The sequence below is a fragment of the Panthera onca genome, chromosome A3, assembly GCF_046562875.1.
Source record: "Panthera onca isolate mPanOnc1 chromosome A3, mPanOnc1 haplotype 2, whole genome shotgun sequence".
Classification (NCBI taxonomy): Eukaryota; Metazoa; Chordata; class Mammalia; order Carnivora; family Felidae; genus Panthera; species Panthera onca.
In genome coordinates this window covers 40,194,473-40,218,518 of record NC_138341.1, presented here as the reverse complement: position 1 = coordinate 40,218,518, position 24,046 = coordinate 40,194,473, and the positions used below count along the sequence as shown (strand labels likewise).

The 24,046-nt window shown below is 49.2% G+C and overlaps 4 protein-coding genes across 7 annotated transcripts in view; 2 read left to right on the top strand and 2 right to left on the bottom strand.

Moving 5' to 3' along the window:
- The first annotated feature begins 20 nt into the window (after window positions 1-20).
- RNF181 (ring finger protein 181) lies at window positions 21-1,875 on the top strand. The gene is made up of 5 exons (XM_060656166.3): window positions 21-161; window positions 785-915; window positions 1,095-1,204; window positions 1,391-1,465; window positions 1,733-1,875. The coding sequence occupies exons 1-5, from the start codon at window positions 76-78 to the stop codon at window positions 1,790-1,792; spliced, it is 462 nt and encodes a 153-aa protein (XP_060512149.2). The 5' UTR covers window positions 21-75; the 3' UTR covers window positions 1,793-1,875.
- Window positions 1,876-2,569: 694 nt separating this feature from the next.
- On the bottom strand, window positions 2,570-6,939 carry TMEM150A (transmembrane protein 150A). 4 transcript variants are annotated; one of them, XM_060656122.3, is made up of 8 exons: window positions 6,768-6,939; window positions 6,232-6,268; window positions 5,594-5,641; window positions 5,170-5,256; window positions 4,500-4,567; window positions 4,014-4,141; window positions 3,656-3,833; window positions 2,570-3,383 (listed from the first exon to the last, which is right to left on the bottom strand). In XM_060656122.3, exons 3-8 carry the CDS (start codon window positions 5,632-5,634, stop codon window positions 3,142-3,144), a joined length of 744 nt encoding a protein of 247 aa, XP_060512105.1. In that variant the 5' UTR covers window positions 5,635-5,641; window positions 6,232-6,268; window positions 6,768-6,939; the 3' UTR covers window positions 2,570-3,141. The 4 variants fall into 4 exon arrangements, with proteins under 4 accessions (XP_060512105.1, XP_078300797.1, XP_060512098.1 ...); XM_078444671.2 differs by having other exon boundaries at window positions 6,088-6,268; window positions 6,768-6,935; XM_060656115.3 differs by lacking the exon at window positions 6,768-6,939 and adding an exon at window positions 6,346-6,723.
- Window positions 6,940-9,131: 2,192 nt separating this feature from the next.
- On the bottom strand, window positions 9,132-14,764 carry CA3H2orf68 (chromosome A3 C2orf68 homolog). The gene is made up of 4 exons (XM_060656132.3): window positions 14,548-14,764; window positions 14,351-14,469; window positions 13,218-13,369; window positions 9,132-12,852 (listed from the first exon to the last, which is right to left on the bottom strand). Exons 1-4 carry the CDS (start codon window positions 14,652-14,654, stop codon window positions 12,730-12,732), a joined length of 501 nt encoding a protein of 166 aa, XP_060512115.1. The 5' UTR covers window positions 14,655-14,764; the 3' UTR covers window positions 9,132-12,729.
- A 995-nt stretch (window positions 14,765-15,759) lies between these two features.
- The window catches only part of USP39 (ubiquitin specific peptidase 39), a 29,837-nt gene continuing 21,550 nt past the window's right edge, over window positions 15,760-24,046 (top strand). Inside the window, exons 1-4 of the mRNA XM_060655992.2 lie at window positions 15,760-16,063; window positions 20,585-20,654; window positions 22,413-22,507; window positions 23,268-23,404. Coding sequence (XP_060511975.1) covers window positions 15,796-16,063; window positions 20,585-20,654; window positions 22,413-22,507; window positions 23,268-23,404 — 570 coding nt within the window. The 5' untranslated portion in view covers window positions 15,760-15,795. The remainder of the gene's footprint in view (window positions 16,064-20,584; window positions 20,655-22,412; window positions 22,508-23,267; window positions 23,405-24,046) is intronic.

The following is a 24,046-nucleotide window of genomic DNA, read 5'->3' as shown; positions in this document are numbered from 1 at the left end:
CGTCAATTTATTGGCCAGAGCCACGGGGCCGCAGTCCAGCGGGGTTCGAGGGCTGTGTGAGACAGCACCGCTGCGATGGCGTCCTATTTCGATGAACACGACTGCGAGCCGTTGGATTCCGAGCAGCAGGCCCGAACCAATATGCTGCTGGAGCTCGCAAGGTGGGTACGCGATGCTGGGAGGTGGGGGCGCAGGCAGCAGGTTTCTGGGCTGGGGCTGGCTGGAGAAGGCTGATCATATAGGGCCTCCATTCTGAGGAGGAAGGATGAGTAAGCTGGAGAGTTAGTCCAGAGACGATATTCGAGGGAGATCGATAATTTGGATCATCCATAGACTGGCCGGGCAAAGAGATTGTGGGAAAGACTGGAACTGGAGAGTAGGGGGAGTAGGGAGCGGGAAGGCAGCCGGTTGTAGCAGGTGAGGGAGAATATGGGTGATGGGGGTAAGGGAAGGGCCGTGTGGGTGTGAGTAGGAACGTTAGTTAGGAACACCAAGCACGGCAGCCAGCGCTGCCACTGGGAATCTGGCTTTACCAGGTCATTCCTACATAGCCTGAGTAACTTCTAAGCCTGTTGCCTCATGTGTAAAATGGGACTAAACTGCTTGCATGCTTGGGGTTGTCTTATAGCAGCTGTAAACCACTTCCCACTGTGCTTTTAATCTAGTGAGCACTTCTGCAGGGTACTAGCTGCAGGGCATTTATTTGCTATAATGCCTAGTGGGCTGTTGGGGCAAAGAGAAAGTATGGTTTTCTGTGGTTCTGACCATGCACCGTTCTTCCCAGGTCACTTTTCAATAGGATGGACTTTGAAGACTTGGGGTTGGTAGTAGATTGGGAACATCACCTGCCTCCACCTGCTGCCAAAGCTGTGGTTGAGAACCTTCCTAGGAGAGTCATCAGGGGCTCTCAGGCCGGTGAGAACACTAATTCTTTCCACTGTTTGGGGCAGGTTTGTCAGACCCACTCCCTCCCAAGCTAGACTGGTCTGGCCCTTCAGTTTTCCAGGTCAGGTTGGGGCAAGAATGTCCTTGAAGAGTGGGAGCTGGGAGGTAGGGCCTGTAGCGGCTCTCCTGATCAGCACTCCCTCCTAAAGAGCTCAAGTGCCCCGTGTGTCTTTTGGAATTTGAGGAGGAGGAGACTGCCATTGAGATGCCTTGCCATCACCTCTTCCATTCCAGCTGCATTCTGCCCTGGCTAAGCAAGGTACTACTTCCTTTTTCTCAGCCCTCACCTTGCCCTGGGCCCAGTTCTCAAGCCTCTCGAGTTCTGTTTATGAACTGTTAGGGGATCAGAAAAGGGAGAGGGGTAGGGGTGGGTATTGGGAGCAGGGGACGAATATTAACTTATGAAGACCAGACTTGGGCTGGAACACTGTCCTCCTTTCCTCAGACAAATTCCTGCCCCTTGTGCCGCCATGAGCTGCCCACTGATGATGACACTTACGAGGAACATAGACGAGACAAGGTAGGGGCTGGTGGTAAGTGGAGAGGGTGGTAATGGGGCCCCCCAGTCGCTGTCCTTTTGTTCTCATTTCCTACCTTAGCAGGTCTGGGTAGGCTTCAGGGTCCTTGGCTCTTGTTGTCTTCCTGGTGACTCTGGTGAGGGGCAAGAGCCTTGGCAATGCACATGCTAGGAGCCTGAAAACAGTGATAGCTCCATGATAGCTGTCCCATTGCTCCACCCACAGGCCTTCACATATGGCTCTTGCCCATTGTGCTCTCTTTCCTTCAGGCTCGCAAGCAGCAGCAAAAGCACCGACTTGAGAACCTCCATGGAGCCATGTACACATGAGGTGCCTGGGGCTGAGTACCAGTCCTCCACATCTTTCTCTTGCACCTCAAATCCTCATTAAAATTTTCTTTACCCACCCTGCACTGCATTGCTCACAAGCCTGGGCAGGGGTTCCGTACCCTCCATGAGGTCCCTACTGCTGTTGGGGAAGGTGGTCTTGAACCGCAGAAAGCACCAGGCTGTGTGTCCCTTCCTGTTAAGTGTACACACTGCTCAGTCTGGCCTGAGAGAAGTGGAGCCCAGGTCAAAAACCTGGCTACTAGATCAGCCAGGGCTTGGGCCTGTGCATTCATTGTTGGAAAGCAAAATGTGTCAGGGTCTGGCATCCAATAGTTACTTACAGATGGTAAAGAAAAAAAAGAGAGCCTACATCTGTCCCCTGCAATTTTTAGTAAATCTTGGAATCCCACAGGCTTTCTTTAGGTTCATTGTGAAAACTGCTCCTATCAGTTTGAAGTTGCTCTGTGGATTCCCTCTGCCCCCACCTCTGCCCCACCCCATTATTACCTACTGAGGAAGCAAACTTCAAACCACACTCTTGAGTAGAAGAAGGATCAGGTCAGTTCTTTAGACTGTTTAAAGTCCTAGAAAGGGTTTCAAGCCCTTGAGGGGTATTTGGATAGCACCTGGCAGTCTTTATTCTTGGTAGCCCTGTTCTCAAAGAGCAGTGGCCACTCAGGACTCTTTCTGGGGGCAGGAGATTTTGCCCATCCTTTGCCTAGGGAAAGCCAACCTGGGTTAGTCTCTCTCTTGACTCTTCAGAACAGACTACAAACATGCAAATTAGAATTCTTTTAATAGATATATATAGATATATATAGATATATATATATATATGTATATATATATATAAAAGTACTAAAATACCCACATGGTTCTGCTGTGTTATTTGCCCGAAAGAAAGAAAAGGGCAGAGTGAAGAATCCCAGTGCAGCTCAGTGGGCCCCAAAGTGGGCCTTCCCACAGTCTAAGGAGTGCCTATCCCTCTACCCCAAATTCTATCCTTCTTGCTGTTCCCAGCCCCCAATTCCTGCAGCAGGAAACCCCAGTGGTTTGGCTTCGGCACTGGGGAGTAGAAGGCACCTGAAGGGCTGGCTGGGTGAAATAAGAATATGTGACCTTTGAACATAAAAACAACAGTGCAGAGTAAGGGAGTAGGTTGTGTGCAGCCCAGGCACCTGCCGGGCCTGTTCCTCCGTGGCACGGGTGGGTGTGGGATGGCCACTGCTCCAGCAGCAAGGAAGCCTATATCCCGACAACACTTCCTCAAAACCATTTTTGGTACAAAATAAATGCAAAGTTATGAGGTGGGGAGCTGGTGAGGCTGGCCCGGCCACCCTCCGCAGACCTCAGATCATGGCGATGCTTTCGGGGGCACAGGTGAGGTGAGTGGAGGTGCGACCGCTCCCAGAGGACTTGGCGGCCCGGCCAGGGGCAGGCTGCAGCGCAGCCACCAGCGTCTCTGACGACACTGCTCCGAACTCATAGCTGAAAGTGCCGTAGAAAATGAGGATGTCAATGACAAACACCCACTCGCACAGGGCTGCCCCATGCTGCAGCTGAGAGCTCTTGTGCATAAAGAAGACCGCACCTGGAATGGGGCTAAGGAAATGTTCAGTAGGATGTGTGGAAGCCTGTTGACACTCCTACCTTCCTAGATAGATAACTAGGCTGGGGCCAAGAGCCAGGTCTCACCTCCTAGGAGGGTAAGTAGGAAACCACACCAGGCAGTATTTTCTGGATATATGTGTACCAAGCTCTCCTCCAACCCCACAACGCCCCCCACCCCCCCACCCCAGGTCTTGGGTGGGGAAAGGCTGAGATAGAGGATTAGTTCCTGGCTGCCCTGTCCTGGAAGGATACTGAGGATCAGGGTGACAAAGGCGATGGCTGCCAGCACAATCCGCACGTAGGCCATAGCCAGGTCCTGGGGGGCGGTGGCCCCGTGGTAGCAGAGGGCACAGTGCAGGCAGACAAAGAGCAGCCCGGCGGAGAAGGCCACACCAGTTCCGATGTAGTGCAGAGACTTAGCATGATCCACCTGGTCCGGAGAAAGCACCCATCTGTGAAGCAGCCCTACCTCCTCCACCCCCATCCCCTTTCCCTCTCAGACCCCCCTATCCCCACCCTCAGCCTTGTAGGGCTGTCTCTGTAGCTTGGGGCAACCTTCAGCTGAGGGCACCCGTTCGTGAAAGTTCAAGAGGCAGGCAGGCGGGCACACCTGGAAGTTGCCGACCACCACAAGGCCCGCAGCGTTGGTGCAGCCTGTGATGAGTGTTGTGGTGTTGACCCAGGAATGACGACTCTGCTCCAGGAGCTGCCCGTAGCGCAGCAGGCAGATCAGAGCCACTGGGGGAAGACAGCACAGGTGGGGCCAGCACTGGTGCTCTCCTCCCACCCCATCCTGGCCCAGCCAGCCCACCAACTGCCCCGGCCTCTGCCCCTGCCCCCCACTCTGGTCTGAGGGCCAAAAGGGAATAGAAGGGCAGGTGGTGAACTGGGTGTCCTCAGCCTCCAGCCAGCAGGGTGGCTGTGTGAGACACTTTGGCCCTTGTTCAAGAACAGGAGAGATGTGACTCCTCTTGCCTTAGCCCTTGGTGGGGTGGGCCGCACTAGGCAAGGGCTTCCTGGGCCCTTCTGGGAGGGGGGTGGGGGAGTGGGTTGGATTGGGCTGGGCTGGCTAGGGGGGGCTGAGGGCACAACTCACCCATGAAAGCACCCATGTTGCCAATGAGGCTGAAGAGGCAGCTCTCTGGGGGATATGTGCCACACTTGCTGGGGGGGGGGGGGCAAGGACAGAGTGAGAGAGGAGCAGGAGCACTAGCACCCCCATTCTGGCCCATCTGTCTCTTGCTTTAACCGTGCCTGTTCCTTAGCAGCAAGCCACTGATTTAGGAGAAGGGCCAGTTGTGTTCTATAAACAACTGGCTGCAGGCTGGGCCCTCCCCCAAAGCAGAGCACATGTGTGTGATGGGTAAGGGAGTGCCCAGGATTGCTGGGCAGAGCCAAAGACTCCTTAGACTCCCTGAGACTGTCAAGGTCTGCAGCCAGTCTGGCTTTCCTTGGGCCAGAACTGGGCTGGGCAATCAGAGGGCTTCAGCTTAAATCCAGGTGCCTCCACTTACTAGCTGTGTGACCTGGACGGATGACATAACAGTCTGTTTCCTTGCCTATAAAACAGTGAGAACGATAGCTGCCTCAATGTCAGGATTAAACGGTGTTCTGCGCATAAAGCATTCAGCACAGGGCCTGGCACACAGTGATTGGCAAGTAGTATTGTTATTAAGTGCTTTTAATATACTTAGTATTTCTGAGACCCAGGGATAGGGGTTTGAGGGGCTGGGGTCTCCCTTACCTGCCCAGAGTCCAGGCCTTACCTGATGAGGGGGACATCATCCAGGGTGCAGCAAGTCTTGGGGCCCCCTTGTTCAGCGGGGTCAGGAGAGCAGGACTCGTTGTAGGACCTGGCAGGCAGGACAGAGAGTAGACTGGGGGAAGGGGGTTCTCCCAGCCTGTACCCTCCGGCTTCTCAGAGACTACCCTCCCAGTATTCTCTTGGCAGGGGCAGGAGAGCCCACCTCCCAGAACTGGACTGAGACAGATGCCAAAGGGGTGAAGGGATGGTGGGAAACAGGTGGATGGGCTTGAAGTCATGCCTGGGGAGGGGCAGGCATTGCCAGTGTCAGCTAAGAGCAGTGAGGGCCAGGGTCTCCAACTGGCTTGCTCACAACAGCCCCGACCCAAGAGGGAGCAGAGATGAAGGGAGCTTTGGAGGGAGGCTGTCTGCAGAGTGCGCCATACCAGTTCTCCACAGGGCATGCGTGGCGGTTCATCACGGCCATGGCATACCTGCGGGAGCAGAACTGTCACCTCACACCCGTGACCCTCCCAGCCCAGCTTTCCCCCCTACTGACTCTTCTCTCTTGATTCTGGCCCCATTCAGCCTCATTGTCCTTGTTGGGGACTCAAGTTGGGGTGGCCTGAGAACTGACACCACATCAGAATAGCATGGCCTCAAACTAGAGGACCTCGGGGTGTCCCTGGCTAGAAGTATGTCAGGGTCACCATACTGGACAGCATCGGTGCCAGCTCGCCCGAAGTAGCTCTGTGCCCAGGCACCAGGCCAGGCTTTGGAGACAGCTAGAGTGATCCTGGGTACCACCCCAGAGCCTGCACAGGACAAGGGGCTCTGTGTGGGCCATCAAGCTCCTGTTGGGTCCTGGCTGGGCCCTATCCTCCTCAGCCTGGGCCCATTCTGTTCCCCGTTGTCTTCCCCCTTCCCTCTATTTACTCACACAGTCCATAGGCCAGTGATAGAGAATGCTGACAAGCTGACAGGAAGGAGGATCCAGGCGGTCATGAGGGAGGGGAGCCAGGGTGGTGGTGGTGTGGGGGGAAGGGCAAGAGGTAGGTGGGAAAGAGGGGGCCGGCCCAGCTACCTTAGGGTACTTCGCCAAAACCATCAGCGGCCCAAGCCTGGTGGAGAGAGACAGGTCAAAGTCCAGGGCCCAGTGACTGGCCAAGGCCGGTGGTGGGCAGAAGGTGGTCAACACCTGATTCACAGCTTCTGCTGGGGCTCCGAGGGCCTACATTTTGGGCTGAGCCCACGCCAACACGTGGACACCTTCTGGCATCCCCCGGGGGCCTCCGCGTTCCACCCGAAAGCCACCGGTGGGCCCAGGCACTCAGGCGGGGCCGTAACATCTGGGGAGGGAGTCACGCTCCCTCGCCTGCGGGACCGGGCTGGGGGAAGGGTGCGGTTAGGGCAGTCGAGGGGGCCGCGCCGAGGAGAGCCTGAGAGCGGGTGCCGGTCCCGGCGGAGCGGCAGCCACGCGCAGGCAACCACCTGACCGCCGGCGCCCCGGGGGAGAGGTGGGTTCGCGCAGGAAGCGCGGCTCGGCCCCCGCCCGCGTGGGCGCACGGAAAGCGCCCCGGGAGCCGGGGACTCGAGCCTCCCCAGGGGCCCAGTACGCACCTCCCTGGAGAGCCCCGCCGCCTCTGCTCCCTGCTCGGCCACGCTTGGTATGGTCTCTGGCTGCGGCCCTCGGAGCAGCCCTGGAAGGTTTAAAGGGCCGAGCGGCCCCGCCCCTGTCGCCCGGGCAGCGCCGCGCCGCCCGCCGGGACGTGGAGTCCGCGCCGCCCCGCGCCGGGCCGGAGACTACAACTCCCGAGCCCCCGCGCCCGCGCTCCGGTGCAAGCGTGGATGGCGCCCCGACTTCGGGGAACCTGAGCGCGGAGGGACTCGGGTGGAGGCTCTGACTCCGAGATGCCGATAGTCCCGCGTACCCTGTTCCTGCGGTGGAAGCTTCGGGAGGCGGGAAGCTCCGGGGCTGCATCGCTGTGATTGCCATCGCCTACAAGGCTGGAGGAAGCCTCCCTTCGCCGCTGGGCACATTTTTGCAGCCTGGACTGTCCGGCAGTGAGACTTCCGGGAGCCTCCCTCAATGTGGCCGGGCCTGCCTCTCTGTTCTGGGCGAGGTGGGTCCGCGGAGAAGCGAGCACAAAACCTTGGCTGTTAAGTTTCAAGCGCCTTGGATTTGGCTTATGCTTCCCCTCCGCCCAGCAAACCCTGGAGGAGGGCTACTTTCATCAGATACTTTTTTTTTTTTTTTTTAATTTTTTTTTTTTTTTTACGTTTATTTATTTTTGAGACAGAGAGAGACAGAGCATGAACAGGGGAGGGGCAGAGAGAGAGGGAGACACAGAATCTGAAACAGGCTCCAGGCTCTGAGCTGTCAGCACAGAGCCCGATGCGGGGCTGGAACTCACGACTGCGAGATCATGACCTGAGCCGAAGTCGGTCGCCCAACCGACTGAGCCACCCAGGCGCCCCGATACTTTTTTTTTTTTAATGTTTATTTTTGAGAGAGACAGAGTATGAGTGTGGGAAGGGCAGTATGAGGACAGAGAGGGAGACACAGAATCCGAAACAGGCTGCAGGCTCCGAGCTGTCAGCACAGAGCCCGATGCGGAGCTCGAACTTGGGACCGCTGAGATCATGACCTGAGCTGAAGTTGGACGCCCAACCGACTGGCCCATCCAGGCGCCCCCAGATACTTTTTATTTTCAAGGTACAAGTACACAAAGTACTGTCAGTGTCATGTTTCCCGACTGATGAGCGCTTACTCGAAACAAGGCCACGGAGATCAGTAGATATCCATGGTCACACATGGCCAGGTGTTGGTAAGAGAGGCAGGCTGGAGACCCAGAGCAATCTGGGAAGAGGAAACAGGATAGCGTGGGAATAAATTACCATTGGCTTCACCAAAATGTACAGGCCAAGGGTGCCTTCCTGGACATTCTTTTCATGATAAAAAAAAGAGTGGGAATACTTCTTTCTCACATACCCAAAGGGAACAGAGGCCCAGGCTGCCAGGAACAGGGGAAGCTTAGGTGTGGCAGCACTGGTGAGTCAAAGGTAATGTGCAGAAACAGGGGCCCTGTACTGTGGGGAAAATGGAGATATACTGGGAAAGGGCTTGAAGGAGCAACCTTTTTTTTTGACCCAGTGGAAGGTAAAAATAGAAACAGGAAATCTGTGGGAGAGCCCTTTTCTGAATTGCAGCAGGACAAGTAGTTAAAGCAGGGCCAATAAGTATGGCTGTGCAGAGAAATCACTGTACAATGAAATCACTGGCTGAATGGACTAGTGGGGTATAAAATACAGTCCACTGTCTGGGCGCCATGTTCTGTGCCCCAGAATACAGAGGTGCCTCTTGCTAATTCACAGAGAAGCACCACCTTCCTGCCCAGGTGTGTTCCCATTGGAGCAGACACCTTCTTTTCACCTGCCCAACGGTACTGTGAAACCTCAGCATTTCCTACCTCATTGGAAGTTTTGCAAGTCTTAGTCAACACTTAACTACACTCAGTTGAGCTGGGTTTGAGTTGCTGTCCAACCGTTATCATGGGAAGACCTGAGAAGCTACTTAGGTCCTAAACTGGCTGTTCTAATGTAAAGTAGAGGTAAGACAAGCACTCTAGAACTGTGACCGAGACAGATTTTGGCTTAATATGACAATCTCAGTAATCCCTAAAGTAGAATTACCCCAAGACAGGACTCCCTATGACAGAAGGGCTCTTTGTGTGTAGTCGGTAGGGAGGAGTCACTTACCAGAAAACAAGTGGGACCAGACATCTTTAATAGTCCCTTCTAGCTTTAATGCTACGTGAGTCTAGCTGTTATGCTCCAACCAGGACAGTTCTTAAAATAGTCAAGGCAAAGCAAGAGATGAGATTTCAAGTGCTGATTTGGTGGTGCTGAATGACTTTAGGGCAGGCATTTAATCTGTACTTCTCTTATGTACACAAGCGATTTCAAAACTCTTGGCAAAAACAGTGCTGTAAAAATAGTTAAGTTTATTGCTCAAAAAGAATACTGTTTTTGAAAAGTACCTTTCTTCCAGGATTTTCAAATAATTTGCACACTTCACTTCATTAATCCATCCACACAGCAGAAACATTGGAAATGAGGAAACAGAAGAACAGATGGCTTGTTACACATTTAACACCACAACTCAACCAGTTGAGCAACCAACCTCTCATCTGGTGGCACTGAGAAGGCAAAGGAGCCATTTACTCAGGTTTTTACTTCTAGCGTCACTCTAACTACTGGAGAAATTTGGGGTACGTGCCTATGGCGTCTTGGCCATCTGATTTCTCAGGGACAGGGCAGAATTCAATGAGGGAGCTTAAAATGTTTCAAATAATTGTCAACATTCCATGCTGATTCTCCCAGAAGGCTCAGAGGTAGGAAGAGAATTGTCCTCCTTCCTCTTCCTATATGCAAGGGCCTCAGTTACACTTGGGAACCGGCTGGGGATCCACTACTCTACTATCCACACATCCTGGCAAATGCACAGGAGGCTGGATAGTCACTACCCCAAACGGTTTCTTCCAGCCCCACGGGCTGATCTCTAGTTGGCAGTGTCTTGCAGAGTGGATCATGAAGGTGGAATGCCCCTTTCAGAGTCTCATCCACAGGGAGAAGTGTTTGTTATTGCCCACATTGGTCCTACTGGCTGGCCAAGCTCCACAGACTCCTACACTCAGTACAAAAAGCTTTACGTTCTTCTTTTCCATTCTTGCATTACATTCTTCAAAGACTTCTATGCTTGCCAACTGGCTAGAACTCAAACTCTAGTGTTTACTCTTATACAGCCGAAAGCCCCTAAAAACTCCAGATTCCTTCTATTTATAATATCAGCCATCATGGCCCAGGAAACAAACCCTTAAACTCCAAGGCCTACCCTCGGTAAGAACATTCAGGGGCGTGAGATAGGTCTATGAGGCTCCCAGACTTTTTTTTTATAGACAGCCAAAAAAGTACCTAGTCAAATTAGGACTGATTCTGAAGCAGCCTGCCAGAAAGCTCCAGTTAGTCCGACATGGTTGCCACTGTACCAAATAGCCATGGCAGACCTTTCTGTGACATCTCTAGAGCCCATGGGAAATGCTCTGGAACATGCTCCTTGATGGCGAAGCACTGATTTTTGAAAACTGCCGGAAGATGTCTGGAGGCAAGTCTGGTGAATACACTAGATGGTGCCAGTACCATCATGGAGCCCTGCTGAGGGGTGGCAACAAAGAGCCTGAGCTAGAAGGCTGTCAGCTGGTAGAAGGCCATCACCAGAAAAGCATTTCAGGCACATCTGGAGCAGTGGCAGCAGCATCACCAACAGGCCTCCCCTAGAGGACAACCTCTCATTTTAGTACCAGGCTTAGTGGTTTCTAGTCCTGTTGCTTAAATTAGCTAAGAGTTAGGATGCTTTCTTGGGTGGAAATATTTTATATGCACTTGATAAGCAAAATGCCTCAAGAAAAAAGCTCACAAACAAGAAGTTCCTGTGAGTCTCTTACCTGAGAGTGTGAGGATTACATGACAAACACATAAAAGGTCACAATAGGTACACACTTCCCTTCTCACAAACAGGAATGGAGGCTAAAATTTCAGGTGCCATGCCCCCAACCTCTTCTTCTGGTCTTGTTTCTAAATTCTGTAATAAATCCGTGAAACAGGCCATCCAGTTGTGAGAAGACAGATGCAAAAAGCATTTCCAGACTAGGAAGCCTAAGAGTTCCAGTGAAATCCTATGTCCAAGTAGGAAGGTCAGTTGAAGAGCTGGAAGACTAAAATCCCCAGTCCTCTGAGCTGCAGGAAGATTGGGGATAGAGTATGGCACAGCCTCCCTGACCTGGGAGGCTCTGGAGGGTAGTTAACATTAGAAGTCAAAAGGCACTTCCAGCCAGGCTGAGTTAAGTAGAGGGCAGACTTTCTCCTCTGAAAGTACAACCGAGCCCAGGACTGGCAAGTTAAGGCATTTAACCTTAGGCCAGCTCTATGGGTCAGGAACCTTCTGGTCCTTGGCCTAACTTATCCACCTCACTCACCTTCCCAGAATTCCTCCGGTACTGCAAGCTGTGGCTTGCTAGATTCTAATGATGTAGTTTAAGTAGCTGCCTTGCCCCATTCCTGAGGCGGTAGATTTTCAGGGGTGTAGGGCACAAACCAACAGTGCCCTCAGGTGTCCTTTAAGAGAAAAGCTGCTGAGATGGAAAGGCCAGACTAATCTTGAGACCCTGATGTAGAGAAACCCCCGGGGCAGGGGGACTTTGGTTTCAAGAAGTCTTAGTGTTCATGGGCTCACTTAAACCCCATACTTCAAGTCACTGAGGTCAGGTCAGTTGCTGGAAATCTGAAGTGGCTTGGAACTGCAGTGCACAGGATGTCTTGTGGACTTCTCAGATCTCAACCTAACCCTGTATAAAGGAAAATGTTCACTGAGGTGAAAGCAGTGATATTCCTAGGATCTTTAGTCTAAGGATCTCAGTTTATATACTCTTGGGAGATAGGAAAGGAAAAAGACTGAGGCAGGGGAAGGGCAGAGGAAAGAGGCTCATTTTACTGCCCTTTGGGCCTTTTCTTCTTCCTCCTCCTCCTCCTCCTCCTCTTCTTCTTCTTCTTTTTTGCAACCACGGCTCCCAATAGGCAATTATTGCTTATGTTGAATTTCCCTTTGTATGTACATTCAAGACTGTTATATCACATTGGGAGAGTCGTTTCACGCTTGTTTTGCTGATCCCTCTCTAGCCTGAGCAGAGGATGGTCTGTTCACAGCTGGGGAGGCTGAAAACTGGAATCCTGTAGCCATAACCAAGGCAGGTTGTGCTGCAGGGAACCCCTGCAGTTTGGTTCTGCCATCATCTTCTAGCTCTATCTAGACAGTGCAAAGCAGGGGGGTGTGAGAGGAATCTGCAAAAGCCATGCAATCTGCAAAATGAAAATCTCCCACTTCACTGGTATCAGAGTAAGTGGGAGAGCTTGTCCACAAGGTAGACCTGCAGAACTCCCCACCTCCACAGTCCTGAGCAGTTGGGAGGTGCACGGTCATATTGGGAGGTAGGGTGGAACTCATGGATTCTGAGACCAAAAGAGGAGAGAATGGAAAGAACAAAGAAACAGCTGAAAAAAAAAAAAGACCTAGGAAAACGTGGATGGAAGTGAGCAGAAGCTAGGAACAAAGGAACCATGAAGCAACAAACACAGTTCAGTGAGCTGGGTGGAGTGCAGCAGCTAGGTGTCCTATGGCATCTGACCTCAGTAAGAAAGCAGCATGTTAGCACAAGCTATTATAAACCTCAGTTCTCCCTGGAATCTCTGCTTCCAGGACACCAAGCTAGCCAAACAAAATTTTTGAATTCCAGAATACTAGGCTGGTCAAATGGGCCAAGATACAAGAAAGAATGGCTGCAAAGGAGGTGGCCAGGCTTGTCCCTGCAACACCTTATTCCTATGGATGTGTCAGCTTGGGGTGTGTCGGTGTGCGTGTGTGTATGTGTATGTCTCGAGATCAGTTCAAACGGGTCTTGGCATCCCCAAACCAGGAGTGAGCTCCCTGGGCAGTGAATCCAGCCTGGTGAGAATGCCTTCAGTCTGGTCAATGTCGGCTCTGGCGCTTTGCAATCTCCTCCTGGATGCGCAACTTGAGGGCCTCTCGCAGGGGTGGGTCCAGAGGCGTGTGTGCTGACACCTCCTCACTCACCCTTCCTGGATCATCGTCCTACGTGGAGGAAGAGTCGGGAAGCTCAGGGCCTGGCCTCTTCTGGAAAGGCGACCTGCCCTGTTCCTAGACAACACTCTCACAGAACTCCATTTGACTCATAGCTTCTTGCCAGTGCCTGTCATTTCCCAGGTGTCCCCTGTAATAGTGATTTTCACCTGGGGGCCACATGCCCTCCCTGTTGCCCGCTGAGAATCACTGTGTGACAGGTGTGAGTTGTGCTCAAAACATCACCCAGCAGTCTATGCTCCTAACTGGAGCCGACACTTCCCACTGGCCCTGAGGAAAACAGTGGCTGAGGCTCTGGCAGTGATTTCTAGCATGGCCCAGGACCTTCAGGCTGCAGCTGCTTCCACGAGGCATACCTGATACACGATAACTGAGGTGACCTCTCCGCTGTCTGCCTCATATTCTAAACAGAAGAGCTGATGGCCAGAAGGCTCTGGCTCGGAGCTGCCACTACTGCTGCTTTCACCGGATTCCTCACAGTCTGGATTGCTTGGGTGGGTAGAGCCATCTGGAGGGATGAATCACAGTGAGAGGGAAGAGGGGAGGGCTGTTGGAGCCCCTGCCCACATGTATGAAACATGAAAACATACCATAAAGAAAGTCCCAATCTTCCTATGGACCCTGTATGTGTGTGCATGTATTAAGTGTGCTGCCAATCAGTAGTTTCCTTTACCTTTGTATCCTTGCTCTGGGGCCAGCAGTCTTGTCACACACACAGTAGATATACAATGTACAGTCACATAGTAGATATACAATGTACCTTCGCAGGAAAGTAGTGGAGAGGTGGATACAGCCCTGCCTGGGTTCAAATACAGGCTCTGCTATTTATTAGCTCTGAGATCTTGGGCAAGTTACTTAGTCTCTCTGTGCTTCTTTCCTGATTGTGAAACAAATGATAATAGTTTCCGACTTATGATATCCCATGAAAACTAAACGAATGAACATACCCAAGATCTAACACTAAACAAATTTAGTAATGCTAAACAAATCTAGTGCCAAGTTAGGTACTGTTATCTCTAGGTATCTGGGAAGCTTGAGAAATGGCTTTTATTGTTTTTCTTTAAAGAAAAAACCATTTTAAATACTGACTTTTGAGTTTCATTCCACAAGTATGTCCTGGTCAAGTACAGCTGTGCCAAGCTTTCTCTCCGTCACGGAGTGAGAACTCTCAAGTATAGCATGGTGGGCAAACCGGTAGACAAACAACTTCTTGCCGGCTCCCAGGTATTTCCTGTAATAGTGATGCTTAACTGGGGGCCATGGAGCCTTCCCTGTTTTCAGGGAGATTCAGGGAGCGGAGAATGGGGAGCGTCGAGGTGGGGGTTCCGGGAAGGGACGACATGAACTGAGCCTTGGGGAATAAAAAGTGTTTTTTTGTTTTTGTTTTTTTTTTTTTTTTTCATTTAAAGAAAAGAGCGCATAAAGGCTAAGGGCTGGGGGCCGAAAGAACGCGCGGGCTGGAGGAGGCAGGCGGGGTGGGCGGCCTCACCTCGGTGTCGCGGCAGGTACACCTGCAGGTCGGGCTTTCGGGGCCGCGTCGGCGCCGGCGTGTGCCGCCTCCTCGCCTTCTCCTTGGCTGCTTGTTTCACCTTCTTGTCATAGTCGTCCCTGCGGGGAGCCGAGCGGGAGTCAGAGACTGCCGGGCCAAGCTAGGCTGGGGGTGGCGGCGGCAGGGCGGGGCGGTACCGGGCGAGTTGGTTCCGTCGGATGTGGTGCACGAAGCCGTGGCTCATGTCCAGACGCCCGCCCGGCTTGCAGCAGAGTCCCGGCCCGGGATCCGGCGTCGATTCCATCTGGAGCCTTGGGGTCGGAGCCGCCGCGAATCAACGGCCCCAACGGCCGCCCTCCCGCCTGGCGAGCTTCGCACCCCGACTTCCGGCCCCCGGCCCTGGACCCGCCCCGAAAGAGCCTGCCGGGCCGAGCGGCCCGGCGCGCGGAGTTGCCTGCGCGGGTGCTGGGATGGGGCATGCGCGGCTTCCACTCTCCGTCGGGGCTTTTCTTTGTGAAATTAGCAATAGGAGACAGGACTTAGGCTTACTGCTGATGCATCAGAAAATTCAGAAAAACACAAACGCTGACTCCACTCAGCGTTCGGTGTGGAGTCTTCCTTTGCTTTTTGTGTGATAAAATGCTGTGAAACTCCCACCGCCAGTTGCGTGACCTCAGCTATTGAGCTCCGGTGCTTCAGTTTTCTCATTTGTGAACAAGGTAACTGAGAGCATCTACCTCAAAAGAGGTTGTGAGGAGGTAAGTGCCCTGGCAGGGCACAGAGCAGCACCCCGCCACCAGGCAGCCCCAGGAAGACTGCTGGGGACCGGGACACCCCTTCCAGCCGGCGAAGCGCCTGAGTCCACCCTACCCATGTCTTAACTGTCCCTGCAGAAGGACTCAGCGCTTGTAGAATATGCAGGACTGGTTTTCTAGTCTTTTTTTTTTTTTTTTTTTTTTTTTGAGGTTTACTTATTTATTTTGAGAGAGAGAGCAGCAGCACAGGAGTTGAAGGCGGGAGGGGCAGAGACAGAGGGAGAGAATCCCAAGTAGGCTCTGTGCTCTCAGCATGCAGAACCCGCCGTGGGGCTCCATCCAGCACTGTGGGATCATGACCTGAGCCAAAATCGAGAGTCAGAGGCTTAACCGACTGAACCACCGAGGCGAGCCAACAGCTTCTACACCAATGAAAGGTTCCCCCCGTGTCAGCTGCAAATTTTGGGAAAGGTGGCAGTAGGCCCGCATGGTGTTCTCAGGCCCCCGCCCAGACCTAAAGGGACCACAAGAGGCGCAGCACTTCCCAGAAGTTTCTCCGGGGGAAATGTGTCCACAATGCGGACTCGTAGAGAGCCCTGGGCTGGCTAACAGCGCCGCTCCTGATTGGATGCCTGCCGCGCGCTCTGGCGTGCTTTGAGCTTGCGCAGAACGACCCGGCCGGTAGTGGCAATGTCCGGTCGGTCCAAGCGTGAGTCTCGTGGTTCCACCCGCGGGAAGCGCGAGTCCGAGTCGAGGGGCAGCTCGGGTCGCGTCAAGCGGGAGCGAGATCGGGAGCGGGAGACAGAGGCGCCGAGCTCCCGGGGCAGCCCAGTGCGTGTGAAGCGGGAGGTCGAGCCTGTGAGCGCGCGCGAGGCCCCGACGCCGGTCGTCCCGGCCGTGCGAGTGAAGCGGGAGCGCGAGGCTGACGAGGACTCCGAGCCTGAGCGGGAGGTGCGAGGTGCGCGGGGCTGGGCCGGACGCGGGCTCCACTCTTGCGTTCTCCTTTTCCTCTCGACTCCCTTTCCTTGGGAGTGAGGGTGGGGGTGGGGCATTCACCCTCCACTCGTGTCGGCGACAGGCCTCCACTGCGTTTTAACGAGGACAGCACTAGTCTTAGTGACAACCGCACCTTTGATGTTTTAACAGTAGAAATAACAGCATCTGCCCTTCATCGAATACCTAACGTGTGCCAGGCGCTGTGCTAATTACTTTTGTAAATAACTGGAAAATCACTTACTAAATTATGTTATCTCCTTCAGTGTTTACAAAACACCTGATTTGTGAGTTCTGTTGTAGTATCTGGAATGTGACCATGTAGCGTCAAGATCCTGAACCCTGGGCACCTCCGCCACACTGCTTTGCCATTCTTTACCTGGACTGAGTCACTGTGGTTTGGGAAAGTGGGTCTTACGTGGCTGTCCCTATGAAAATTAGTGGAGGTAGTTCTGGAGGCTGTGACCTTTGGGAGCCATTCTAACAACTGCTAGTGAGTCTTAACTCCCTTCCGTGACTGCAGCCTTTTGCCAGCTTTCTCTGGATTCCTGCTTCGCCTGACACTCTCTGATTCCTAGAGACCTCTTTACCCATCCTTGGCTTCCTTTTAGTGGGCTGCCTTTTCCAATTTGTTGATATCCTACTAGTTGTTAAGTACATTTCCACCACTTGTGAAGCTTTCCCTTTTCACTGCAATTACATTTCCTTCACTGAACTTGAAACTCCTGACTTGAACCTGTTCCTGTATACTTGCTTTGTGGAGAGTTAGTAAAAGCCTACTGAAGTAGCAGGTGAATATATCACTATGCTTACATGCTAAGGGTGGGATTCATGGGAGGAGTTCCTAGTTCTCCAAGACTTTATAATTCTGCCTTCTGGTCCTGGTTATCTGTATATGATTATATTTTAACATTAACTCTTAAAGTTCTTACAGTCTTCTGTTTGACATATTTTTGTATTACGCGGAGGGTCCAGAATAGCACCTTACTCATAGAAAGTGCTTGATAAATATTCTTGAGTAATTAATAATTTCAGGGCATTCTTTGCCCTTCTTAAATACCTTATCAGTTTCTGGTTTCCCTTTCTTTGGAAGAGAAATTGTTTTTTAGGTATCTTGCTTAGTTGTGATAAAGGAGATTATTTTCTTTGGAACAGGCTAGAATCCCAGTTGCTATTCTGGCTTGTCTCCCCCCCCCCCCACCCCCCACCCCAACTCCCTTTTATTTTTATGGTGAAATAGATCACAGGTACTAAGATGGATTGAATATAATGCACAATTATAGTTTAAAGAAGAAAGAGCAATCCCTATCAAAATAACACCAGCATTCTTCACAGAGCTAGAACAAACAATCCTCAGATTTGTATGGAACCAGAAAAGACCCCCAATAGCCAAAGCAATCTTGAAAAAGAAAACCGAAGCTCGAGGCATCACACTCTCAGACTTCAGGCTGTATTACAAAGCTGTAATCATCAAGACAGGATGGTACTGACACAAAAGCAGACACTCTGATCAATGGAACAGAGTAGAGAACCCAGAAATGGACCCACAAACTTATGGCCAACTAATCTTTGACAAAGCAGGAAAGAATATCCAATGGAATAAAGACCGTCTCTTCAAATGGTGCTGGGAAAACTGGACAGTGACATGCAGAAAAATGAACCTGGACCACTTTCTTACACCATACACAAAAATGAACTCAAAATGGATGAAAGACCTAAATGTAAGACAGGAAGCCATCAAAATCCTAGAGAAGAAAGCAGGCAAAAACCTCTTTGACCTCAGCCGCAGCAACTTCTTACTCAAGACATCTCCGGACGCAAGGGAAACAAAAGCAAAAGTGAACTATTGGGACCTCATCAAAATAAGAAGCTTCTGCACAGCAAAGAAAACAATTAGCAAAACTAAAAGGCAACTGACAGAATGGGAGAAGATATTTGCAAATGACATATCAGATAAAGGGTTAGTGTCCAAAATCGATAAAGGACTTAACAAACAACACTCGAAAAACAAATAATCTAGTGAAAGAAATGGGCAAAAGACACGAATAGACACTTCTTCAAAGAAGACATCCAGATGGCAAACAGACACATGAAAAAAATGCTCAATCAACATCACTCATCATCAGGGAAAGACAAATCAAAACCACTATGAGATACCGTGTCACACCTTTCAGAATGGCTAAAGTTAACAACTCAGGCAAAAACAGATGTTGGCGATGATGTGGAGAAAGAGGATCTCTTTTGCACTGTTGGTGGGAATGCAGACTGGTGCAGCCACTCTGGAGAACAGTATGGAGGTTCCTCAAAAAATTAAAATAAAACTACCCTACAACTCAGCAGTTGCTCTACTAGGTATTTACCCAAGGGATACAGGTGTGCTGTTTCAAAGGGACACGTGCACCCCCATGTTTATAGCAGCACTATCGACAATAGCCAAGGTATGGAAAGAGCCCAAATGTCCATCGATGGATGAATGGATAAAGGTGTGGTGTGTATATATATATACAATGGAGTATTGGCAATCAAAAAGAATGAAATCTTGACATTTGCAACAACATGGATGGAACTGGAGGGTATTATGCTAAGTGAAATTACAGTCAGTCAGAGAAAGACAAATATATGACTTCACTCATATGAGGAATTTAAGATACTGAACAGATGAACATAAGGGAAAGGAAGCAAAAAGAATATAAAAACAGGGAGGGGAACAAAACATAAGAGACTCTTAAATATAGAGAACAAATGAGGATTGCTGGAGGGGTTGCGGGAGGGGGGATGGGCTAAATGGGTAAGGGGCATTAAGGAATCTACTCCTGAAATCATTGTTGCACTATACGCTAACTAACTTGGATGTAAATTAAACAATAAATAAATTTAAAAATATATATTAAAAAAATAAAGAAGAATGAACATTTACATCCTTAAATTTACCACTTGTCAATAACTGTGAAGGGTTTGAGGTTTTATTTGCAAGCTGCCTAATTAGCCTGCTACAGTTTTTTGGATGCTAATGAAGATGGGACTAGTTCCTATAGTGTCATTTCCCACAGTGCAATATGAAGAGGACACATACTCACAGTGGGTGGCCTTACTGGAGAGGAACTCTGGGCTTACAGAACTTAAATCTTTCATAATAGTCTGAATTTGCCTCCCCTTTGCTCTGTAGGGCGACTCTCTGTCTTCTAATGCTGTTTGGTATACAAATATTCTTGACAAGATAGTCTGGAGGCAGACAGTGCCTTTGATCACAATATGGGCAGAAACACGAGAGACCTATGGAGAATTGTCTCCTAATGCTATTCAGCTTAAGAAGCTGAGTGGTATGTAACCAGTACCTTAGGAAGGTCCCTTAGGCCCCTTCCTAGTTGTATTTGCCTTCCTTGTTTGGGAATTCACTATTCTATATATTGGAATACTCTTATGTGCTATTTTGAATTTTTTTTCATTTCTACTTTTATTTATTTTTTAAGTTTCTTTGTGTTAATTTTTGAGAGAGAGAGACAGCACAAGTGGGGGAGGGACAGAGAGGGAGACATAGAATGTGAAGCAGGCTGCAGGCTCTGAGCTGTCAGCACAGAGCCTAGTGCAGGGCTCAAACTTGTGAACTGCGAGATCATGACCTGTGCCGAAGTTGGACACTTAATTGACTGAGCCACCCAGGCGCCCCGTATTTTTCGTTTTACTTCATATATGTATCCCTAAGTAGTACTGTGTTTTATTTTGTATTTGATGTAAATGGAATCATATGTATGTGGTCTTCTGATTTACCTTTTTTTTTGCTAACCATATTTTTGAGGTTCATTCAAATAGATATTCATGGCTACATAGTGTTCTATTGGTGATACCAGAATACATTTATTTATTTTATTTGTGGCGGATATTTGGTTTGTTTCCAATTTGGGCCCTTTCAGATATGCTGCTATAAATATTTTTAGTTAAGCACTTCCAGTGTACATGTGCAAAAGTTTCTCTCAGGTTTATAGGTAGAGATTGCTGGGTCAGAGTTCTGCATATTTTCAGCTTTGATCTTGCTGTACTATTTTCCAAGAGGTTGTAACAGTTTACATTCCCACCAGCAGTTACAGGAACATTTCAATTGCTCTATGTATTTGCCAACACTTGGAATTTTCCGATTTTATTTCTTTCCTTCTATGGTAGATATGAAGTGGTGTATTATTGTCCAGGGAAATTTGCATTTTCTTGGTTGTTGAGGATATTTTCCTCATTTTCTGTTGGGTTGTCTTTTATTGTTTCATCAATTTCTTTATGTAATCTGCAAATGAATCGTTTTTTGGTTCTATGAGTTTCACATATATTCTCCCAATTTGGCACTTGTTCCATTAGTGGGCTTTTTGGTGTATTGCCATGCCTCCTGTGTAGGAGCTCATCCTGTTTAGTTTTTCTCATTTCTGGGTTTCTTTGTACTAGTAGTTCACCCTGAGTACTGGTTTCCCATTTTCACAGCCTGTGATGATTTTCCTTTCAGCAAAGAATGGCCGCGTGGATTCTGAGGACCGGAGGAGCCGCCATTGCCCGTACCTGGATACCATTAACAGGTTAGTAGGACAGGGATGCCAAGGGCAGCACAGAATGATGGAATCTATGCAGGAAGTGCATAGATTTGACTCTATGTCAAATGATCACAAATTTTATTCTTTTTAAAGCTTTCTGCCCAGAAGATTGTGCTTCTTGCCGTATTTGTTAATCTTTGTTTTTTAATATAAAGTGTTAGAGGGCATTTTTTTTTTAAGGGTGGGCACATGCATAAAGAACTTTTAGCTTAGTTTGAATTTGTTTGGTGGAATAACAGAGTGCATAGTGTACTTAAAATGACGGTAACAAATTTAAATATTTTTTGAGCAATCACTACGTGCTAGGTACTACTCTAGGTGGCTGGAATTCAACAGAGAAAAGAAAAACAGATATGTCCTAAAACAGGTAGTCACCTCATCCCTGTTTCTTTTCTTTGATTCCAGATGGCATCTTACAGTGCTTTTCAACTTATGCTCTAAGGTTGTAGTGCTAACAGAAGTTTTCTTAGTAGTGGAGTTACTCTTCATTTTTTTTTTATTTTTAATTTTTTTTTAACGTTTATTTATTTTTGAGACAGAGCATGAACGGGGGAGGGTCAGAGAGAGAGAGAGGGAGACACAGAATCTGAAATAGGCTCCAGTTTCTGAGCTGTCAGCACAGAGCCTGACGCGGGGCTTGAACTCACGAACTGTGAGATCATGACCTGAGCTGAAGTCGGACGCTTAACAGACTGAGCCACCCAGGCGCCCTGTGGAGTTACTCTTTATAAGGGCTAGCTGTTGTGGCAGGCACAAGCCATTTATGGCTAATGAGGACTTGAAACATGGCTTGAGGAACCAAGTTTCAAATTTTATTATTTTTTTAAAATGTTTATTTTTGAGAGAGAGAGAAAGAGAGAGCACGAGAGCATGTGCACAAGTTGGGGAGGGGCAGAGAGAGAGGGAGAGAATCCCAAGCAGGCTCCACACTGCCAGTGCAGAGCCCGACCCAAGGCTTGAACCCATGAACCGTGAGGTCATGACCTGAGCACAATCAAGAGTCAGATGCTTAACTAACTGAGCCATCCAGGTGCCCCAAATTTTAATTATTTAAATTGAAATTTCAGTATCAACTTGTGGCTCTTGCTTCCTTTAATGGACATTATAGCTTTACTGGGACCAGTACCAATTAATTAGAGTTAATATTTGAGGAGAAATCTCTTTGTCACCTGTGGATTCAATAAAAGTAAAGTTTTTTTGTCCCTTAACCTACCTGGTACTCATATAGCATTACTTTGCAGTTGAATAAGTAGATCGATTTGTAGGTATTTTCCTAATATTCAGGTTTCCCATTTACTTTTATGGACAAAAATAGGTTTTTCTTCTATAAAAGGGTTTGTTCACTCTTGATATCCTTCCACCCCCAGCCTTTTAATTTGGAATGCTGTTGAGGTCCTGTCACTTTAGTCCTACTTGTAGCTTTTCTTCCAGAGAAAGCGACTGCAATGAAAGGTTCTCTACTGGTTGTAAATTTAAAAAAAAGAAAAAAGATGGTCACTGGCATTGTGTGTCTAGTACAGATACTTTTTGATACTGCTTTGGGACTTGGTGGGTGAGGTTGCTATAGTAAATGTTGAGGGGAAGAATAGTTAATGTTTCCCACAGTTTATAGAAGGTTGTTGAACTATCTCTGAAGGATGCTATGTGACATTGTGCAGTGTGGAGCCAATGCTGCTTCTCTTGAGTGCTTTCCTAGACCTCTGTCCCTATTAATTGTTTTTTTCTTTGGTTTGGTTGTTTTAGGAGTGTGCTGGACTTTGACTTTGAGAAACTGTGTTCCATCTCCCTTTCACATATCAATGCATATGCCTGTCTGGTGTGTGGCAAGTACTTTCAGGGTAAATAAGCATTGTGCATTTTATTTTATTTGTTTTAAATGTTTAAACAATGTTTATTTGTTTTTGAGAGAGAGAGAGAGGGATCGTGAGCTGGGGAGAGGCAGAGAGAGAGGGAGAGAGAGAATCCTAAGCAGGCTCCATGTTGTCAGTGTTGAGCCCTATGTCGGGGCTCGATTTCATGAACCGTGAGATCATGAGCTGACCTGAGACCAAGAGTCAGATGCTTAACTGACTGAGCCACCCAGGCTCCCCAGTGTTGTGCATTTTAAACTTGTGAAGTTTTCAGTGCCAGCTACAGGTCTCCTCTAGAGAGATTTTTTTTTCTTCAGTTTTTAATGTTTATTTTTGAGAGAGAGACAGAGCTCAAGTGGGCGAGGGGCAGAGAGGGAGGGAGACACAGAATCTGAAGCAGGCTCCAAGCTCTGAGTTGTCAGCACAGAGCCTGATGTAGGGGTTGAATCCATGAACCGTGAGATCGTGACCTGAGCTGAGGTTGGACGCTTAACCAACTAAGCCACCCACCCAGCCCTCCCTAACCAGTGTCTTAATGCCATCCAAGGAATAAAGTACTAATGTGCTATTCTTTCTTGCTAACTTTTGTGGTGAGAAAAGTTCATGTAGGAGATTCATTGCACAGATGGTGTAGTACTTTGTTTTTGCCGATATTAATACGTTCCAGTACAAAATACTGAAGGAAAATCAAATCTGATTTGTCTCTCTCTGGCATCTGCCCTACACTGCCTTTCATTCTTCCCTACAGGCCGGGGTTTGAAGTCTCATGCCTACATTCACAGTGTCCAGTTTAGCCACCATGTCTTCCTCAACCTCCACACCCTCAAGTTTTACTGCCTTCCAGATAACTATGAGATCATCGATTCCTCGCTGGAGGATATCACAGTATGTATCCAGGAGGCTGGTTTGGAACTAGTTCTCTTGGGAGCCAGGCTAGGGCTCCTGGGGATCTGCCCGCCCCAAGGTTAGGGAAGAATCTCCATTTCTCGGGCTTGGAGAGGCTTCTTTCCCTTTGGGAGCAGCAAGAGAGACCTTAGTAAGAAGGTCTGGATTCATAAGTGTGGCCTCTGGTCTGCAATCTAGCGGCTGTTTCTGCTTCTAACATTGTGGGTTAGGACTAAAGAAATGCAGCTACTTTCTAATTGGGGTGAAAGCATTTTTGTGAAGTATATTACCTTCCACACTTAGGAGGAAGGATATGAATTAGGCCTGGTGTAGGATAGTGGATACCAAGCTGCATACCAGCTCATGACTACTTTTGATATGATGCAGCCCAAATGGCCAGTGCCTCCCATCTGTGGGCTCTGGTGTGTGATCTGTGCCAAGAGTCATTGTACTTAGGAAGAGATCATAGAAAGTCTTCTTGGGTTTGATTAATGTTGGAACTATTGATTATTGTTTATTTTTTAGCAAGTGTCTGTGTATTCATGCTGAATGCTTTGTTCATTTTTAAGGAAAGCTTAGTGTCGAGTGTTTGAAACACTATGCTACTTTTATAAATTTTATATGCCTGTTAATAGTTGAGGT